At 43.2% G+C, this 21,591-nt stretch overlaps 1 protein-coding gene across 1 annotated transcript in view; it reads left to right on the plus strand.

Moving 5' to 3' along the window:
• SLC6A2 (solute carrier family 6 member 2) overlaps positions 1 to 20,784 on the plus strand; it is a 44,743-nt gene extending 23,959 nt beyond the window's left edge. Inside the window, exons 7-15 of the mRNA XM_087729392.1 lie at positions 1,880 to 1,983; positions 6,530 to 6,654; positions 7,765 to 7,877; positions 8,699 to 8,827; positions 11,617 to 11,716; positions 13,170 to 13,270; positions 16,252 to 16,419; positions 17,831 to 17,902; positions 20,572 to 20,784. Coding sequence (XP_087585518.1) covers positions 1,880 to 1,983; positions 6,530 to 6,654; positions 7,765 to 7,877; positions 8,699 to 8,827; positions 11,617 to 11,716; positions 13,170 to 13,270; positions 16,252 to 16,419; positions 17,831 to 17,902; positions 20,572 to 20,595 — 936 coding nt within the window. The 3' untranslated portion in view covers positions 20,596 to 20,784. The remainder of the gene's footprint in view (positions 1 to 1,879; positions 1,984 to 6,529; positions 6,655 to 7,764; positions 7,878 to 8,698; positions 8,828 to 11,616; positions 11,717 to 13,169; positions 13,271 to 16,251; positions 16,420 to 17,830; positions 17,903 to 20,571) is intronic.
• The last annotated feature ends 807 nt before the right edge of the window (positions 20,785 to 21,591 follow it).

A 21,591-nucleotide genomic window follows, 5' to 3' on the forward strand; every position in this document is an offset into this window, starting at 1 on the left:
ATTATGATCCATAACATCTTGAATGGACTGGAGCTCATTCCATGGTTGGAGCAAAGGGGCCATATGATGAAACACACATCCCAATATTGTGTTTGCAAACTCTGGCCTTTAAGTCCTATTGTAACCCAAGTATGAAAGAGGGAGCTTGCATGTGTTGTGACATCACAGTCCACATCTTGACTTCTGGTATTCTTGTGGTGAGGAACAGCACTTTATGCTTGAAGGTATCTGAACTAAGCAATTGATAATGGATTCTCTAGAAGAGAGGTTGTATTTTCAGGGGAACATCCAGCAGGGAAGGAACATTATGAAATTCATGTAGAGAAAAGTAAAGTCTTACACTTAGGTAAGAAAAATACACATACAGTATAAACTGAATGAAACCAGGCTTAATTGCAGTGACTGTGAGAGGGATCTTGGAGTCTTAGTGGACAACCAGCTAAATATGCGCCAGCAGTGTGCAGTGGCATTCAAAAAAGCCAACACGATCCTAAATTGCATTAACAGAGGGATACAATCAAGATCAAGCGAGGTACTAATACCATTCTATAAAGCCTTAGTAAGGCCACACCTAGAATACTGCATCCAGTTTTGGTCACCACACTATAAAAAAGATGTTGAGACTGTAGAAAAAGTGCAGAGAAGAGCAACCAGGATGATTAGGGGACTGGAGGCTAAAACATATGAAGAACAGTTACAGGAACTGGGCATGGCTAGTCTAGTGAAGAGAAGGACCAGGGGGAGACATGATAGCAGTGCTACAATATTTGAGGGGCTGCCACAGAGAGGAGGGGGGTCAACCTATTTTCTAAAGCACCCGATGGCCAGAGAAGGAATAATGGATGGAAACTGACCAAGGAGAGATTCAACCAGGAAATAAGGAGGAATTTCCTGACAGTGAGAGCAATCAACCCATGGAACAGAAGTTGCCTTCAGAAGTTGTGGGAGCTTCATTACTGGAGGTTTTCAAGAAGAGATTGGACTGCCATTCATCAGAAATGGTGTAGGGTCTCCTACTTGGGTGGGTGTTGGACTAGATGACCTACAAGATCCCTTCCAATTCTGTTAATCTGTTAATTAGCAGAGCAGGATGTCTGAAATCGAATGCCTTCTTCACAAGGAGGAGGAGCAGTTGCTTCTAAAATGAAGTCTGCCAGGAAGAATGAGTGGCGTTATGCCATTGTTCTCCAAAAAGAGCTTCCTGCAAACATCTTGGTGTCTGTAGATGTTCTCCAATTGTTTTCTTTGTCTCAGACTATAAATCCATAATTTATTATGAGCAAGCAAGCATCCTAGGCCAGCCCTGGGCCAGAGCAACATTCGCAGAAAGGCGAGACTGGAGCTTACGAGGGGAGACTGACTGGCTGGCTGGCACTCCTTATAAAAACATTTAGTTCAGTAAAAATAGTTTGGGACGGTCACCCTGGGCAGGACGAGTCGCGGGTGAAGTCAATGAATAGCATTGCTGCAGAGTAAACAGTCGAGAATGTTTTTGGTGTAAAGGATCAGCAGAGAAGAGTTCTTCACAGGGTTAACGTAAAGAAAGACGAAACAATAATGTGATATTTTTTCCCCCACTGAGAATGGATAAACCATGACGCATTGACTGCGTAAGAATGAGACTTCTCCAGAAGGAGGGATAACTCCAGTGTTTGTTAATATTTATGTATGTTTTTGTTGGACTTGTGTGGCCTGTCCTTGGTCCTTAACACCAATAAGGCCAAGCAGCTTTCAGTGCCATTGTGACTTCGAACAGTTGCCAACAGTTTTAAGTCAAGGACCTGTATTCTTGTCCAATTTTTCTTGAGCCTTAATGGGGGAAAAAACACACAAAATAAACGCCTTAAAAATGCATTCACAGTTAAGTCTCTTTTTGTAGGTATGGATTGATGCTGCCACACAGATATTCTACTCCCTAGGAGCTGGGTTTGGGGTCTTGATCGCCTTTGCAAGCTACAATGAATTCCACAACAATTGTTACAGGTAAGTTGCGCTGCTTTAATTGTGTGCATCTCTTTCATCTTTCTATTGCCTATTTTCGTATAAGGAGACATTAGCTAGAAAATAAGAGTGCGCCAAAGGCCCGTCAGAGAACCCGATGGCTGGATATCATCAAAGTTGACATAAGCCAGAACATAGAACAACTCAAGGAAGTAATGCAAGATCAGAAGATGTGGAGACAGCTGGCCAACAGAATCGCCAAGAGTCGGACACAATCGAATGGAGTTCAATTCTTCTTCTTCTTCTTCTTCTTCTTCTTCTTCTTCTTCTTCTTCTTCTTCTTCTTCTTCTTCTTCTTCTTCTTCTTCTTCTTCTTCTTCTTCTCCTCCTCCTCCTCCTCCTTCTCCTTCTCCTTCTCCTCCTCCTCCTCCCTCTCCCTCTTCCTCCTCCTCCTCTTCTCCTCCTCCTCCTCCTCCTCCTCTTCTTCTTCTTCTTCATCTCCTTCTCCCTCTCCCTCTTCCTCCTCCTCCTCTTCTTCTTCTCCTCCTTCTCCTCCTGCTCCTCTTCTTCTTCACTCACTTACTCACTCACTCACTCACTCACTCACTCACTGTTTCTGATCTAAAGAAGCTTCATGAGAGGACTTCTGTCACAATACAATGCCTTGGGATTTCATGGAAGTAAAAGAAGACGGAAAGACTGTAGACTTCTTCATGCAGCTGTTGATAAAAAAAAATGGGGTCGCCAACATGATTGCCAACAACCGATGACGAATACGGCACAAGAAGAAGAAAAAGAAGAAGACTGTAGACTAAAAAAAAGGACGGAAAGGATACCAAACAATGGATGGAAACTAATCAAGGAGAGAAGCAACCTAGAACCAAAGAGAAACTTCATAACAGTGAGGGCAATTAGCCAGTGGAAGAGAAGTTGCCTTCAGAGGTTGTGGGTGCTTCATCACTGGAGGTTTTAAAGAAGAGACTAGACAACTGCTTGTCTGAAATGGCATAGGGCAGTGGTCTCCAACCTTGGCAACTTTAAGACTTGTGGACTTCAACTCCCAGAGTTCCTGGCTGAGGAACTCTGGGAGTTGAAGTCCACAGGTCTTAAAGTTGCCAAGGTTGGAGACCACTGGTATAGGGTCTCCTGCTTCAGGAGGGGGTTGGACTAGAAGACCTCCAAGATCCCTCCCAGTTCTATTCTGATTAAGCTATTCTCCAAAGGACCTGAAAGCAGGACAAGAAACGATGGGTGGAAACTAATCAAGGAGAAAATCAACCTGGAATTAAGGAGAAACCTCCTCAAAGTGAGAACAATTAACCAGTGGAACAGAAGTTGCCTTCAGAGGTTGTGCGTGCTCCATCAAGAAGAGACTGGGCAGCCATTTGTGAAATGGTATCGGGTTTTCCGTTGGACTGGAAGAACTCCAAGGTCCTTCCCAACTCTGTTATTCTGTTATCCGATTGATTAGACACATTCCCTTTCCCACACCCAGAGGTGGGTTCCTACCAGTTCGCACCTATTCGGTAGAACCGGCTCGTCAAATCTACCAAACCGGTTAGAAGAGGATCCACCAGTGGACCCGGAAAGCAGGTCACACCTACAGAAGAGGTTCCAAAATTTTTTGAAACCCACCACTGGTCCTTGGATATGATTATTCTACACTAACATGCTCCTATTTATAAAACTCAGGGCCTCTGTGAAAGGTAAGGATGACTACTGCGTTTGTGGTGCAATCAGAACCTTGCGTGTGTTGAAGTTGTTTTAACGCAAACCAAAGATGCCTCTTAAAAAACAAGTTGACATCCTATTCTTATGCATGCCAGTGCTGTGTGTGGGGTAATTGAAGGTGGTTCTGACAAGTGTCGTCGGCATCTTCATATCCGGTCACATGGGCGGCAAGCCACTCCCATCCGGTCACATGGGTGGCAAGCCACTCCCACAAAGGAGGCCACACCCACAGAGTAGGTTCGAACAAGTTTTGAAACCCACCACTGCCCACACCCCATAACTTTGAAGAACACTGTTCCACCAAAACTTCAAACCCCAAAGTCTTCCCCAAGGAGAAAGAACACAAGCCAACCAATTTCATAAACACAAAACAAATTTCTTTCCCATCGTATTAAAAGAAATTTTGGGTGGGTGGGTGGGGAAGGCTAGATATTTGTGGTGGGTGGGCAGGCCAACCGAAAATTCCACTCAAACAAAGTATTTTCATCGTTGGGTTTATTCTGGGGCGAGATCAGCCCCCCCTGCACCTGTTAACGCAGAACTGAATTGATGTTTTCGTTTTAGCATCCGTTTTGCTTCCGGTTAGAATTTGGTCCGGATCGCTTGAGATGAGCACCATGCCATAGCCGTGACACCTCTAATCACGCACGTTTATCCTAATGACAGCCATCTGCCTTTGGAATCAGATTGCCATTAATTGTAGCCAATCACTAGGATGCGAACGCCGTTGACAAAAAAAAGGAGAGAGGGAGATGAAACACATTTCCGGCGTAATTGCTTTTATCCCTGTAATCGGAGTAGATTTGCCATGCGACGTTTTAAAACTCACGCAAAAAAATGAAAAGGCAACTTCACCCGAGGTCTGTTGAAGGAAGGATGATATTCTCAAGAGCCGAGGTGGCGCAGTGGTTAGAGTGCAGCACTGCAGGCTACTCCAGCTGACTGCAGTTCTGCAGTTCGGCTGTTCAAATCTCACCGGATCAGGGTTGACTCAGCCTTCCATCCTTCCGAGGTGGGTAAAATGAGGACCCGGATTGTTGTTGGGGGCAATATGCTGACTCTGTAAACCGCTTACAGAGGGCTGAAAGCCCTATGAAGCGGTATATAAGTCTAACAGCTATTGCTATTCTCTTAAAGGCGATTTTTCCCCAGTTGTGTTAACTTTGCGTTACATTCTCAAACCCCCATAACTTTAACCTTAAACTGTCCACGGTGGACCTCACCCCATTCCTAAGAGGTCTTTAAGGGGCGTGCATAAGCGCACCAGCGTGCCTACTGTCCCTGTCCTACTGTCCCCGATTATTCATACCCATTTCCTGTTTTCATACCCATGTTTGCACTTATACCTGTTAACTCTTACATGTTTGACAAACCCAATAAATAAAATAAATAAGCTTGCTTGGTGATGATCATTTGATCTGCCTTCGGGCGTTTTGCAAGTGTTTCTCTTTCCCTTGACAAATAAGAGTAATTTTGCTCTGGTTCTGAAATATTTATTTCTCTTTAACCCTCCGAAACAAGGTTTGCTTCTCAGAGAAGTGGAAAGATTTGGTTTCCTTGTTTAATCAGTTCAGTTCCAAATTGTTGGGGAGGCTATCAATTAATCCAAGATACCTTTTTTTACTGGGTCAGGTTTTTTGAATTCAGATTCTGAAATAGTCTGAAATCAAAGCAAATGGAATAAAACCATTTTTTTAAAAAAAATGAACAACAAAAATAATATTGTCAGCCCTGCAATTATATTCTCTTTAGAATTTTGGCCTGCCACGCTTTCTCTTATTTTATTATGCTGTTTCTTTAGTATAGTTGATAGGAGGGGGGAATAGACAGGAGTGAGATTGTGGAATGTATTGTTTTCATTCTTTAGTAGAAGCCAAGGTCATCCTTTGTCTCCGCACCAGTACACCTGACCGGTAGCAGCTGGGTGTGGATGCCAGCATGGAAGAAAAAGATTGGACCATGTGATGGATTGTGGGTGTGGGGTCAAGATCATGAACTTTTAACTGGATGGAATTCTGATGTCATTTCCAATATTGGGATTAACACAGATGTGTCTAAGATGTCTGCTTTATTAAATTGCAACTTTAAGGATCGTTTTGCCTTTGATTCTGATTTAATTCTACATGATACTTAGAACGCTGACAAATATTTTATCCCAGATCTTGCTTCTTCCTCACTTCACTCATGATTGTTGCTTCTCCTTTAGCCCGGGGTTTTGAATATTTTACTTATTTATTTATTTGCTTAGTTTGTCAAACATGTACAAGATAACAGGTATAAGTATAAACATGGACATGAACAAAGGAAATGGGTATGAATAAATTGCAAGGATCCGGAAATGCCATAAGAGCTTAGTTTTAACTGTAGTTTGTGTACCGCTGAATCAAAGGCTTTGCAGAAGTCTATGTGAATTGCGTCTGTTGCTTTACCCTGGTCTATTGCTTTACCTGTGGTTCAAATGTTTCTGCAGTGTAGGAGTTGCAGATTTCAGGACAATTTTTTTCCTGAAACCAAACTGCTTGTTAGAAAGCAGGTTGTTTGTCTCTAAGTGGAGGGTGATGGATTGGTTTATAATTGATTCCATGACTATTGCCTGACAAACTGACATCATAATTATCAGGTTGGCCTCTAAAAAGCTAGGCAAATGTAGAGGGGGAAAAAGGGAGAAATATATCGCATGTAGATATAAATATAGATATAATCTATAACTATATAGAGTCATCTATTTCAGTTTTGCATGTGGGTCTACAAAAATGTCAACCAAACCCAGCTTTCCCCTCCCCCCTTTAAAAATATTGAAAATGCCTTTTCCTTATTATCTTCTTTTTTTCTTCTTCTTAATTTTTGGTTCTCCTAGGGATGCCCTGATGACTAGTACGATCAACTGTGTCACCAGCTTCATCTCTGGCTTTGCCATCTTTTCTATCTTGGGCTACATGGCTCATATATACAAAGTCAGTATTAAAGATGTAGCTACAGAAGGTAAGGAAATTTCTTCCATACAACCCTGTTATGACACACACACACACCCTCATCCCACACCAACACACGCTCCAAGCCAAAGATAAGTTACGGCATTTAATTAACAGACAGACAGGTCCTTGGCAGCAAACCGGCACAGACAAGCTTGGGCAGCAATCCAACACAGATAAACCCTGGCAGCAATCCAGCCTGCCAAGCTCACAATAATGTTCTCCGACATTAGTTCCTGTGTTGACTTCTGCAAAAGGGGCGTATGCACAAGCAGTCTTTTTATAGTCTGGAGAGGAGCCTAATGACCACCAGCTGAGTGCAATTACCTCCTGTAATTGCGCAACTGTTCCTGATGCCTATAAGCTCTTCGGTGCTGTGCATCCAGGAACAACTCACTGCTGACGTCAGGAACACACTCCCTTGTCTCCACCCCACTGGTCCAAGGCTCAGGCATCTCCTGGTGGCCAACCAGCCTCTCTGCACCCTGCTCAGAGTCGGAACCCTGTCCAGAGTCCTTCACATCCTCCAGAGCCGACTCATAGGGCCCCTCGCTGTCAGAGTCTGGTGGCAGCTCCAACGGCTCCTGCTGAGCCACAACACAACCCCATCTGTTTCCATGAACGGTTTCCCAGAAAAATGAATAAATAAATCCTGAATTATTTGTTGTCTCATCACTTCCCACTCTTTGTGGTATAAGAAGAGTGTCTGGTTAAAGAAACTAGACGTGTCTGGAAATGTTGAAAAAATACTGAATTAAATTTCTGAGAATCTTGCTAGGGGGTCTTACTCTATGTTTTATTTGATTTTTTTTTTTTTAAAAAAAGAAGAAGCAAAAAAAAAAACCACATTTTTTTTTTCTAAACTGGATTCAGAGAGATATTTCAGTATAAGGATGACTTCCGAAGGGTGGGACATAGTGACACCTATTGACCAGTCACAAGTATTACAACAACAAAATCTATTATGCGTCTTCAGTCTGATCACGGCGAGGGGAAGGAACAGTGTGGAACGGTTACGCACGTTTGCGTTGATTGAAGTGTATAAAACTTGCGTTTATAAAATCGGGAAATGCGTGTTTTAATATCTTAATCGGTGAACCCAAACGTTCTTGTTTCTTAGGAGCTGGGCTGGTTTTCATCCTTTATCCAGAAGCTATTTCAACCCTCAACGGATCGACATTTTGGGCAATCGTGTTTTTTATAATGCTCCTTAGCCTGGGCATAGACAGTTCTGTAAGTATTCCGTAAGAGCTGTGGTGGTGCCATGGTTAGAATGCAGTATTGCAGGCTAATTCTGCCGACTGCCAGCAGTTCGATCCTGACTGGCTCAAGGTTAACTCAGCCTTCCATCCTTCTGAGGTGGGTAAAATGAGGACCCAGATGGTTGGGGCGCGATAGGCTGACTCTGTAAAGCACTTAGGGAGGGATATAAAACCACTGTGAAGCAGGATATAAGTCTATTACTATACTATTCTTTCCTCTTTCCTCTTTCCTTTTGATAACATTTCAGTACTGAACTATTTTAATTCCAGAATCATCATCATCATCATTGAACAACCCCATAATACCTTGCGTGTGGGGGGGGGGAACTGAATGGAGCTAGCAGAGTCTTTTAATGGCCAGATGCCCTTCCTGTCACCAACGCGGAGTTCTGTTCAGCAGATACAATATTCTCAGTATGCGGCCAGAGGGAGAAATATCTGCCTCCACCTAGGATCGAACTTACAGCCTCCTGAATGTGAGGCGAGAGGTCCACCTCTAGGCCACCACACCACTCCATTTCAATTCTAGAATGATACTGTATATATCAGTATACAGGGGAGGGACAGTCGGCAGAATATAGCTAAGACGGTGTGGTTGGATTTCTGGTTTTGTGTGTCTGTGTGTGTGTGTGTGTGTGGATGCACACACACTTTTGGTAGTTTTTGGTACTTTGACTAACCAGCATTAGAACTGTATGGCACAGGAGGTGAATGTTGGTTTGTTCCAACCTGCCCATTCTTAGGCTGCCAACTTTTGATGACATGTCCATCTTCTCTTTCTCCCCAACTTAGATGGGTGGCATGGAAGCGGTCATAACCGGTTTGGCAGATGATTTCCAGATCCTGAAGAGAAACAGAAAGCTGTTCACACTTGCTGTCTGTATTAGCACTTTCCTCCTTTCCCTCTTGTGCGTATCCAATGTAAGTGCACTCTTTGGAAGGTTTGCCTTTTGTCAGTAAAATGAAATGAAATAGAGAGGGAGGTGTGTTAGTACCAATAAAACAGAATATTTGTAGCTCAGGGTTGAACAAATATTCTCTCTCTGAAGGCAAATATTGTTTTCTTGCAGATGTTTCATTATCCAAGTAGGTAACATCATGTGCAATATTCCTTCCTTCCCTCCCTCTCTCCCTCCATTTTTCCTTCCTTCCTTCCTTTCCTCCTTCCCTGCCTCTCTATATTCCTTTCTCCCTCCTCCCCCCCCCCGCTTCTCCTCCTTCCTTCCTTCCTTCCTTCTTTCCTAGCACCTGGAAATCACGCGAATGATATTGTGATATCACAAAATATGCTAACTTTCCTTCCTTCCTTCCTTCCTTCCTTCCTTCCTTCCTTCCTTCCTTTCCTCCTTCCTTCCTTCCTTCCTTCCTTCCTTTCCTCCTTTCCTGCCTCTCTGTATTTCTTTCTCCCTCCTCCACCCCCTGCTTCTCCTCCTTCCTTCCTTCCTTCCTTCTTTCCTAGCACCTGGAAACCATGCGTATGATATTGTGATATCACAAAATATGTTAACTTTCCTTCCTTCCTTCCTTCCTTCCTTCCTTCCCCTTCCTTCCTTCCTTCCTTCCTTCCTTCCTTTCATCCATCCATCCATCCTTCCTTCCTTCCTTCTTTCTCCTTGGTCCTTTCTCAGCTTGGTGATTTTTCTTGCAGACATTTCATTACTCAACTGGTAACATTATCAGTGGTTACTTCCTCCCTTCTAGCATTGATGTTGTTACCCAGTTGGATCCTAAAACATCTGCAAGGAAACCAACAAGTGTAGAGAGTTCCAAGGACCCCATGGAGGTGCGTTAGGCCCAGTTCTAACAGCTTGACCAACAGTTAAAAGGGGTTTGAAGCACAGCCTCTAAATCTTATCTCATGCTTGTCTGAGTTGGTGGTGCTCACTCTTCCTACAATGTCCTTCTTGATTGTTTCCTAATTGCTTATTTGTACCCTATGAGTATCATTAAATGCTGTACCTTATGATTCATGACAAATGTATCCTGTCTTTTTGTGTACTGAGAGCATCTGCACCAAAGACAAATTCCTTGTGTGTCCAATCACGCTTGGCCAATGAAGAATTCTGCTCTGTTCTGTTCTATTCTGTGCCTAATGCACATCACTTCATCATTTTCAGATACGTCGGGAATATTTATGCCCTCGCCTCCCTAAATGTTTTCCTCCTTTCTTCCCCAGCTGTCAGTTTGGTGATCTAGTACCTATCTGGCATGCCTTTTATATTGAATGTTCTTGCCTTGTAAGGATTGATTTTTCTTGTAGCTTAATTATCTCATCTAATCGATGCTTTGTGGATATAGCAGCTTCCTTAGGTTTTAAACCAGGGTGGTGTTTTTTAAAAAATAAATAAATCTGGACGATTCTATACATAAGCCTTTCTTCCTCTTGGTGCATTTGTTAAATGTTGGTGTAAAATTGTTTGTGTGTGTGTGTGTGTGTGTGTGTGTGTGTGTGTGTGTGTGTGAGGTCCATTTGTTTGCCTTCTCTGCAGCATTTTCTCAGCTCCTGGCCAAAATCTGCCCTTGTTTTTACAGTAAGGGATAAAGGCAAACGATATGCAGATTTAAACATGGAACAATTAAAAATTGCAGAACTCCACCTGGGTCACAAAACCCAGGGAGAGGAATCCAAAAGAGGCAGAATGACCTAAGATGCTTTCTTTTTTTAAAGGCAACTGGGCTTTCTTTGTTTTTCCTTGAAGACCCGGTTCCACCACAAAACCGTGTTCGACTAAAGGGCGCTCGACGAAACCGCGTAGCTGACATCATCACAGGGCGACAACAGCGTGGAGACAGAAGCACGCTGTAAACGCTAAACCTAAAATTAACCCCTAAACCTAAACCTAACCCCCCTAAACCTAATCCTAAACCTAACCCTAAACCTAACCCTAAACCTAACCCTTAACCTAACCCTTAACCTAACCCTAACCCTAACCCTAACCCTTAACCTAACCCTAAAGCTAACCCTAACCCTTAACCTAACCCTAAACCTAACCCTAAACCTAACCCTAAACCTAACCCTAAACCTAACCCTTACCTTAACTTGAATCAGCTTGCTTTCAAAGCGCTATTTAAAGCGCCCTTCTTTCTCCACGCTCGCTGTTGTCGCCCTGTTGATGACATCAGCAACGCGGTTTAATCGGGTGCGCTTTAGTCGAGCGCGGTTTTGTCGTGCCACGTAAAAAAAACACATGCTCCTTTGGGATAACCATGACTGGGAATCCCACAACCATTTGGTTTTTTAAAATTACACCTTGTCGCCATATCAAAGGATGAAAAAGATCCGTAGTGTTTTCCTGAAAGTAAGACAGGGTCTTATTTTCTGTTGACCCCCGAAATAAGCGCCTGGCCTTATTTTCATGGAGGTCTTATTATTTTTGAGGTGCAGGAGGCGGCGAGCGTGGTCACCTCATGGCTGCTGCTGTGTTGCAATATTTTTGGGAAGGGCTTATTTTCAGGGGAGGGCTTATTTTAGCACATCAAAAGCCCAATTGGACGTATTATCCGGGAAGGTCTTATTCTCAGGGTGTTTTATATTCCATCTGTCCTTACTGATGTCCGTTCACATTTTGCTAGTGTTAAAATGGGGGCCTATATATTTCAGGAACCAGGGCAAAATAATTTCTCACTGGCCCAAAGCTTGGAGCCTTCCCACTGGGTTTTTCAAATTATGGTCTATTTGTTTTACAAGCTGTTTCCTTCTCATCTTGTAGGGGGGTATCTACATTCTGACTCTGCTGGATAATTACGCTGCTGGGACCTCCATCTTGTTTGCTGTTTTGGTGGAAGCCATTGGCGTTTCCTGGTTTTACGGTGAGTGGTGGGAAGAGTTTAGCACTTTTATTTGGGGACTGCAGGCAGTCTGTGCCAAAGCTGGGTTTAAAACGTTTCCCAGAATCATCATGAATCCTGTGAAGAAAACTGCTCCAAGACTCCCTTGGGAGAAAGATGTATCAGAGGTATAGTTGGGGATCCATCCAAGGTCATGTGGATGTATGTATTTGAAGGGTACCTTGGTGCTCTCTGAGCTTCATTGTTTTCTTGCAGACATTTCATTATCCAACTAGGGAACATTCATCAGTGCTAGAAGGGAGTGGTGTTTGTGGAGAGGAGGAGAGGAGGAGTAGTTGGAGGTGAAGAAGAAAGAGGAGAGGAGGAGAAGGTGGAGGTGAAGGAGAAAGGAGGAGGAGGAGAAAGAGGAGGAGGAGGAGAGGAAGGGGAGGGGGAGAAAGAGGTGAGGGAGAAAGAGGAGGAGAAAGAGGAGGAGGAGGAGAGGAGGAGAAGGTGGAGATGGAGGAGAAAGAAGAGGAGGAGGAGAAGGAGTTGGGGGTGAAGGAGAAAGAGGAGAGGAGGAGAAGGTGGAGGTGAAGGAAAGGAGGAGAAAGAGGAGGAGGAGAGGAAGGGGAGGGGGAGAAAGAGGTGCGGGAGAAAGAGGAGGAGAAAGAAGAGGAGGAGGAGGTGGAGAAAGAGGTGAAGGAGAAAGAGGAAAAAGAGGAGGAGGAGGAGAGGAAGAGAAGGAGGTGGAGGTGAAGGAGAAAGAGGAGCAGAGGAGGAGGTGAACGAGGAGGAGGAGAACTGTGGAGTCCTTGGTGCTGTCTGAGCTGGGTTGTTTTCTTGCAGACATTTCATTATCCAACTAGGAAACATCATCAGTGCTAGAAGAGAGTGGTGTTTGTGGAGAGGAGGAGGAGGAGGAGGAGGAGGAGGAGGAGGAGGAGGAGGAGGAGGAGGAGGAGGAGGAGCCCACAGCTATGAAAGAGGCATTGGGAGATTCATCCACACACATGACTTTCCCGGTGTGTACATAGCCATCACTTGGGCCACCCGAGGCCTTCTGCAAATTGAAATAAGCGCACTTGGATACAACCCTAGATTGTTAGTGACCGCATTCATTATGACTGCGATTTGCAGGGTTTGTGGACTGCCGCAAGACAAACCCGGGGAAATGGCTTCTTAATCACTCCTGCTCCTGCCAAGTTCCGAGCGGCAACTGTTACTGGCAAACACTCAGAGATCGGGAGCCAGGTTTTCACGAGACCCTTCAATTATGCTGTTCCCATCTTGTGGGATAAATGGGCTGTAATTGCAGGGCATCTCGGCTAGGAAAGGTAGTTTCAGTTCATTCCCTCCATCAGATGTTCAGTTGACAGCTTGTTTGGATCCATAAGCCTGTAGTTGTTGGGAAGCAACTTGGAATCTTCTAAAAAAAAAAAAAACCATCTGAAAATGTTTTTATTTTTCTTCAACCCCTGTGGTCAATTTTCAGGTGTGGACCGATTCAGCGAAGACATCCAGCAAATGTTGGGTTTTAAACCGGGCATCTACTGGCGATTGTGTTGGAAATTTGTCAGCCCCGGTTTTTTACTGGTACGATGATTTATTCTTCCTTAGAAATGTTTATTTATCTTCAGCCTTCTATCTGCAACGCTTCCAGTTGAACGTCCAGTTTCTCTCCCCATAAAACGGGCACGACAATTGGAGGACTTCAAAAATAAGGCAAAACAGGAGGAACCGAAGTCACCTCCTAACGTTGCTTTAGGGACGTTCCTTCAAATACCTGTATTGTATATAACCTCTACCTGTGAGCTTTTCTTCATTCAATAATCAGGAAAGAAAACCACAGGACTCCATTTGTTGAAATCAAGTGTACTTTTACTAATTATAAATGAACAGATGCGAAGCTAAGCTGAATCTGGTTAATTAGGCGCCAAAGCGAATAATATATTGAATAATCCATTCCCCTCCCAGGCAATAGAGCACAGGTTCGATTCCCAGCAAGGGTATGGCTAGCTGATGAGAGCTAAATAGCTTGAAATAGATCTATACTAGTCTCTATACTAGTCTCCCTTTATTTATTTATCAGCACAAATATAACAAATGTAACAAAAAGGCAACAGTAAAAAATATTGGGTTATTTATATATATATAATGTTATATTTGTGCTGATAAATAAATAAAGGGAGACTAGTATAGATCTATTTCAACCTATTTAGCTCTCATCAGCTAGCCATACCCTTACTGGGATTCGAACCCAGTATGGCTAGCTGATGAGAGCTAAATAGCTTGAAATAGATCTGTACTAGTCTCCCTTTATTTATTTATCAGCACAAATATAACACAAAATGTGTAACAAAGGCAACAGTAAAAATATTGGGTTTCTGTTGTGATGGACTCTTGTGACGAGCCGATTGACAGATAATGGAAGCTGTTAGCTTCCTCCCATAATTGGGGCTTACCAGGGGTTGTGACACTATATATCTATATCTATATCTATCTCTATATCTATCTATATCTATCTATATCTATCTATATCTATCTATATCTATCTATATCTATCTATATCTATATCTATCTATATCTATATCTATATCTATCTCTATCTCTATCTCTATCTCTATCTCTATCTCTATCTCTATCTCTATCTCTATCTCTATCTCTATCTCTATCTCTATCTCTATCTCTATCTCTATCTCTATCTCTATCTCTATCTCTATCTATCTATCTATCTATCTATCTATCTATCTATCTATCTATCTATCTATCTATCTATCTATCTATCTATATTAGCAAAAGTGAATTCAGGAATATTCCCAATGAACAGGAGCCTTGGAAACAGATGGAATCAGGGTTTCATCCTCATCTTTGCTGATGAAAAAAGTCCATGGTGATCCCAAGTCCAAATTGCAGAATTCAGCTAAGCTCCTTTTCATATTAATGTGACCTTAATCGATTGTCTTTCTAGAAAAATTCACTATTTTGGGGTGACCTGGTTGAAATTTTTAAAAAAAATATCCATTAGAATAGAGATTAGAAAAACAAGAACCCAGCCTTGCTTGAGCCACGATAAGTTCCTGCTAAAACCGTTCCTTCTACAGTTAACGCCTTTAACTTGATGTTTGACTGACGGGTCAAATAACTAACATTACGGGCAGATCAAAACGCTTTGGGGGCTGTTTGTGCAACCTAATTGCACTTGGCACTCAATATCAAATGGGAAGGGCTGAGTGGTGTGGCTTGCTTTGGTTTTAAGTAGATGCAAAAGCTTTGAGAAAGCAGAGAAGCCGAGTGAGAGGCTTGAAGAATCTCCTAGAATTCTGAAAGGGAAAAGAAAAACAGCTGTTTGAATTTGGGTATAAGACCCAAATGGTAAAATGATAGGACAGAACTTGCATTGAAGTATTTCTGTATGCCACTCACTCACTCACTCACTCACTCATTTATTTATGGATTAAAATAAAATATGTCCTCCTTTAATACCACTACTTACCTATCTATCATCATAATTATCATCTTTCTTTCTCTTATCTATCTCTCATCTCTCTATTTTGTCTGTCTCTCTCTTTATTCATCTCTTTCTCTAGCTATCTCTTTCATCCATCCACCTACCTACCTACCTACCTACCTACCTACCTACCTACCTACCTACCTACCTACCTATCTATCTATCTATCTAATCTAATGTAATCTAATCTAATACCGTAATTATCATCTTTCTTTCTCTTATCTATCTCTATTCTCTCTATTCTGTCTCTCTCTTTATTCATCTCTCTTTCTCTAGCTATCTCTTTCATCCATCCATCTACCTACTTATCTATCTATCTATCTATCTATCTATCTATCTATCTATCTATCTATCTATCTATCATCTATCTATCTAATCTACTACTGTAATAATCATCTTTCTTTCTCTTATCTATCTCTCATCTCTCTATTGTGTCTCTCTCTCTTTATTCATAATCATCTCTCTTTCTTTAACTATCTCTTTCATCTATCTATCTATCTATCTATCTATCTATCTATCTATCTATCTATCTATCTAATCTAGTACCATAATTATCATCTTTTTTTCTCTCATCTCTCTCATCTCTCTATTCTCTGTGTCTGTCTCTCTCTTCATAATCATCTCTCTTTCTCTAGCTATCTTTCATATCTATATCAGTCTATCTATCCATCCATCCATCCATCATGTAATTATTCTCTCTCTCTCTCTCTCTCTCTCTCTCTCTCTCTCTCTCTCTCTCTCTCTCTCTCTCTCTCTCATCTTTCTATTCTTTGTTTGTCTATCTATCTCTATTCATAATCATCTCTCTTTCTCTAGCTATCTCTTTCATCTCTGTCTGTCTGTCTTCATCATTATCTGTCTGTCCGTCCGTCCGTCTATCTACCTACCTACCTATCTATCTATCTACCACCGCAACCATCTACAAAGTAACCATAAACAAAAATGTTGACTCTTTTTCTTCTTGCATGCCACAAGAATCAGGCGTGAGTCGCATTCTCTTTCCGTCTCAGCATAAACCTGTGATTCAAAGGAAGTTAATTTTGTTTATCTCCCCCTCCTCCTCCAGTTTGTAATCTTAGTGAGCGTCATAAATTCCAAGCCGTTGACCTACGACCAATACACCTTCCCCCCCTGGGCCACTTCTGTCGGATGGGCTGTGGCCTCATCTTCCATGATCCTTGTGCCTGCCTACATCCTCTACAAATTACTAAGGACGCCGGGGACCTTTCAACAAGTGAGTGGCCGAGCTACGAAATGTCATGGAAATGTTCTTTGTGAAATGAAAATTGCCCGCGTTAAGCTAAGAGTTTGCTTTCTTTAATTCCGCAAACGCTTCGTAGATGGGTGACCTTTCGGAAACCGAGTCAAAAGTAATTTTGCATCTCAAGAAAAGGATTTGGAACACTCCCGCATTTCCTCTTCTGGACATTTGGAAGCTAAGCCATCCCCGGTCTATTAAGGGACAACGTAGTACGCGAGGCAGAAAAATCAAAATTTGAATTTCCCAATGGCTTTCCCCCACCCCACCCCCGGCATCCACACAATTGCAGGGTTTCAGATTAAATTAAAGGAAGTGGTCTCTGCAGGCAGGACACTTCTCGGTGGTGCCACGGGGATAAAACACTGGACATTACTGAGGAGGAGGAGGAGGGAGAGGAAGAAGAGATAGAAGGGGAGGAGATAGAGGAAGAGAAATGAGAGGAGGAGGAAGGGATTGAGGAGGTGGAGGATATAGAGGGAGAGATAGAGGAAGAGAAAGGGGAGGAGGAAGAGGAAGAAGGGGAAGAGGAGGTAGAGGAAGAGAAAGAGAAGGAGGAGGAAGGGATTGAGGAGGAAGAGATAGAGGGGGAGATAGAGGAAGAGGAAGGGGGAGGAAGAGAAGGAGGAAGGGGAGGAGAAGGAGGAAGAGGAGGGGATTGAGGAAGAGATACCAACGACACTTGTCAGAACCACCTTAAATTACCTCCCACACAGCACTGGCATACATAAGAATAGGATGTAAACTTGTTTTTTAAAAGGCATCTTTGGTTTGCGTTAAAACAACTTCAACACACGCAATGTTCTGATTGCACCACAAACGCAGTAGTCATCCTTACCTTTCACAGAGGCCCTGAGTTTTATAAATAGGAGCATGATAGTGTAGAATAATCATATCCAAGGACCAGTGGTGGGTTTCAAAAATTTTTGGGAACCTCTTCTGTAGGTGTGGCCTGCTTTCCGGGTCCACTGGTGGAACCTCTTCTAACCGGTTCGGTAGATTTGACGAACCGGTTCTACCGAATAGGTGCGAACTGGTAGGAACCCACCTCTGATGTGCGCCGTCACCAGCTGCTCTTCTGGTTTCCATCCAGAACATCTGCGGGGCCCGGAGTGCCAGAAAACAGCCTGAAAACAGCCCATAAATGGCCTGAAAATGCCCCCAAAATGGTCAAAAATGGCCCAAAAAACAGGCATGTGCATGCCGACCACCTGGTCTTTGGGCTTCGCGCACACATGCACATACATAAACGCATATTCCGGGTTGGGCATTTGATGTTGAAAAGGTTCGCCATCATCGCTATGTTGCGTTCCTTCCCATTGTGAAAATCCTGGATTAAATTGTCTTAAAATGCCTTCTCCCCCACCCCCTTTCTGCTTTCTGTTAGAAAATAGCGTACTGCATCACACCACACAATGAACAGCCTCTAGTAGACCAAGGAAACGTGAGACAGTTTAAGGTTCGTATTCTCGGCTTCTTGGTTCCGTGGCGTGTAAACCCTGGGGCGGAGGGGGGGGGGATATTCATGCAAACTTTTATCGATTTATTCTTCCAGTTAGGAAATAATGTTTTCGACTGCCCAAGTCACTCGGGACGACTCTGGGTGGCTTACAGAAATAAAACCCCATTTTAAAAAAAACCCAACGAATCCTTAATTCCTTGGGACAACAATCAAATCAGGGGTGAAATGCTACTGGTTCAGACTGGTTCGCACAAACCAGTAGTAAAAATTCTAACGGTTCACCTGAACTGGTAGTAAGAATGCTAACGGTTCACCTGAACTGGTAGTAAGAATACTAATGGTTCGCCTGAACCGGTAATAAGAATGCTAAGGTTTGCCTGAACTGGTAGTAAGAATGCTAACGGTTCACCTGAACTGGTAGTAAGAATGCTAACGGTTCATCTGAACTGGTAGTAAGAATACTAATGGTTTGCCTGAACCGGTAATAAGAATGCTAAGGTTCGCCTGAACTGGTAGTAAGAATGCTAACAGTTCATCTGAACTGGTAGTAAGAATACTAATGGTTCGCCTGAACCGGTAATAAGAATGCTAAGGTTCGCCTGAACTGGTAGTAAAAATGCTAAGGTTCACCTGAACTGGTAGTAAGAATGCTAACGGTTCACCTGAACCGATAGCAAGAATACTAATGGTTCGCCTGAATTGGTAGTAAGAATGCTAATGGTTAGCCTGAACCAGTAGTAAGAATGCTAACGGTTCGCCTGAACCAGTAGTAAAAAAAATGCTATGGGTTCAGGCGAACTGGTATTTCCGACGATCAGCTGTGAAGCACGATTTCTATTAGCTAGAATCATCATATTTCCTGATTTCTAGCTAATTTAAATTGTGTGTCACGGCTGATCGTCAGAAATCGAAAGTGGCACATGCCCTCACATCACCCGAACTGGTAGAGAAGGTAAATTGATTTCACCCCTAAATCAAACCAACCATTTGATTGGCTCCATCCCACTCTGGGTCCAGGGGCAAAACCATATCTTCAGGGCTTTGCAAAAAAAAAAAAGTGGGGGCCAATCTTATCTCCACAGAGATGATGTTCCAGAGGGAGGGAGCCACCATGGAGAAGGCCCCTCTTCTGGGTTGAGTGGGTTGGGTGGATATGATTGGGAAAAGATGGTCCGTTCGACTTTCAGCTATGGATATATGTGCAATGTGATTATGAATCCTTCCACAACCCCAATTTGGCTTATGTGCTTGGAGATAGTGTGTGTTGTGGCCTGCCAGCGGCCAGATGAGCTAGCAGCAGAGTCAGACAGTGAAGAGGTTGGAGAGGAAGATGGGCCAGTCCTGGAGTCTGGGGAAGGCTCTGATGAGGGCTCTGTGTCGGAGGCAGAGAGGGGGCCAGGGCCGTGTGCCAGTTATCAGCTGCCTTCGGAGTCAGACATAAGTGAGGCAGATGAACAGCTGGACCCTGTTCCCAGAGTGCGCTTGCACAGAGTTACCAGGCAAAGGGAACAGCTAAAGAACAGGGGTCGACTTGGGAGTAAGGCCAGAGGTGGACGATGAATGGCCCCTCCCAGAGGAAATAAAAGAGGAGCAAAAGGGGAGTGGAGTTTGCAGGAGACAATTCGTTCCTTCAGCCATTAGATTCGTTTCAGGAGTGTGAAGATCTGTCCGTGAATCTGAGAGACTCTGTGCCCAGTCTTTCCTTGCACAGCACCTCATTGGGAAAACATTTACATGGCAGCCTTCCAAGATAGATAAGGTCGGTGGTCATAGATACTCCTTTGAAAGGCGGTTTGCCAGGTCTTGCTGACTGTGAATGAGAGGAATTCCCATTCGTTTAATAAACGTGGTTTTGGTGTGACCAAGACTTGTGCTTTTTGGGGAAGCCGAACATAGCAACACAACTCTAATGCTTACTGGGACAGAAAAGGAACGTTGCTAACCATAACTTTGCAACTTTTTAAAAACTTGAATTCCAATGGAATCAATTTTAGTTTTGGGCTTTGGCTTCAGACGTGATTCTTGAGGGCCCAGTCTCAGAGACAGTGTTCGAACAACATTGCCCAGACTAAGTTGTGCTCCCTTGCTGAAGGCTCGTACATCATTGTTGCAAATATTTCTGGGTACATTCCCTCCCCCTCCCGAGAAACTTGAAAACCCAAAACTATTTCCTTTGGACTGAAGTCAAGAAAATAGGTAAAGGCAGCTCCATCCCTTTGGAACGAGCTCCCCGTGGAGATTCGGACCCTCACCACCCTCCAGGCCTTCCGCAAAGCCCTTAAAACCTGGCTGTTCCAACAGGCCTGGGGCTAATGAGTTTTTTGTCCCCCCTCGAATGGTATGGTTGTTGAGCGTTTTAAATTGTGGTATTGTTTTGTTTGTGTTCTTTTTTTCTTATTTGTAACACACACACACACACACCCGACTTGGTTGTGAGCCGCCCTGAGTCCCCTCCGGGGAATAGGGCGTCATAGAAATATAATAAACTCAAACTCCATCAGTCTCCCATATTTGTTGCTCAGCGGAATTGAACACGGCTGGTAGGCGAGATCTTGGTACAAAATAAGTGAACTAATTGAATGTATCCATTGTAAAAATCCCAAACGTTTTAGCAATCCTGTTGTTCAGCTAAATTCTGGTGTTTTTTTTCCTGCTTCTCCTTGCAGCTTCAACATTGGATATCCATATGATAACTGTGACATTTGACAGGAAGAGTCAATATGTTGAAAAACACCATTGGGAACATCTTAGAAAACCAGTGATGAAGTTCTGTCTGGGCCATCCATGGTTGTTAATTGGCTGGCTGGAAGGCTGATTCAGATTATTAATTCCAAATTTTGATGGGCGAAGATTCATCTTCCTCTCAAACACAATAGTTCGTGGTTCTTTCCCCCACCATCACCCAGATGAACTTCCTTGATAACTTGATTTTTTTGAATTATTATTTTTTTATTTAATAGTAATGAAAAAAAAAGAGAGCAACAATTCATTTTCAACAAGCTAACCATGCTCTTGGTGAAAAAGGACCATGCTTGCTAATGCCAGCAGCAAAGATGAGAGATGCCTACTTTTGATCAAAGGCTCTTTTATTTGGAGCAGAGAGAGAGAGAGAGAGGGAAAAGGGAAAACAACAACGAGAAGAAGAAGAACATTTAGGAAGAAGAATGTTCAAAAGAAAAGGAGTGGTTGTATTTCTTTATTACAGGGGGGAAAACGGTAGAAAAGATCGCTTATGACGTTGGATCTGGAGTTTCACCCAGAGATGATGATCACCAACTGATTATGCACCCAGCAAGCTGACGGGACAATCTTGGACATCTAGACCAATTCTGGTTTCGGTGGAGAAATCCAGAGCCAGATCTCCTATGAAGAAACTTCCTCTTGTGCTTCAAAGTCTTTGGCAAGCGAAAACCTGGACCTTTGTAAGAACATTTCCAATCAACTGTCAAATTCCTTTCTTTCGTTGCTCGAGCAGGTGGCGACTTTGTTGCGTGGGTTAGGTAACGTTATGCAGAGACCAAACACAATTGTTTTCCTTAACAAGAGCCTAGGATGACACTCCATTTCAAACTTGCAAGCCACATGCCACGGCGAAATAAATAAATAAATGGCTTCAGAGTAGCCCTGTCGCCTAGCTATGTTTTGTTCCTTATTCGTGCCAAATAAAGAATCCACAGAATGGATTC

The sequence above is a fragment of the Thamnophis sirtalis genome, unplaced genomic scaffold (assembly GCF_051295495.1).
Source record: "Thamnophis sirtalis isolate CommonGarterSnake01/CBP01778 unplaced genomic scaffold, rThaSir2_p1.2 scaffold_14, whole genome shotgun sequence".
Taxonomy (NCBI): domain Eukaryota; kingdom Metazoa; phylum Chordata; class Lepidosauria; order Squamata; family Natricidae; genus Thamnophis; species Thamnophis sirtalis.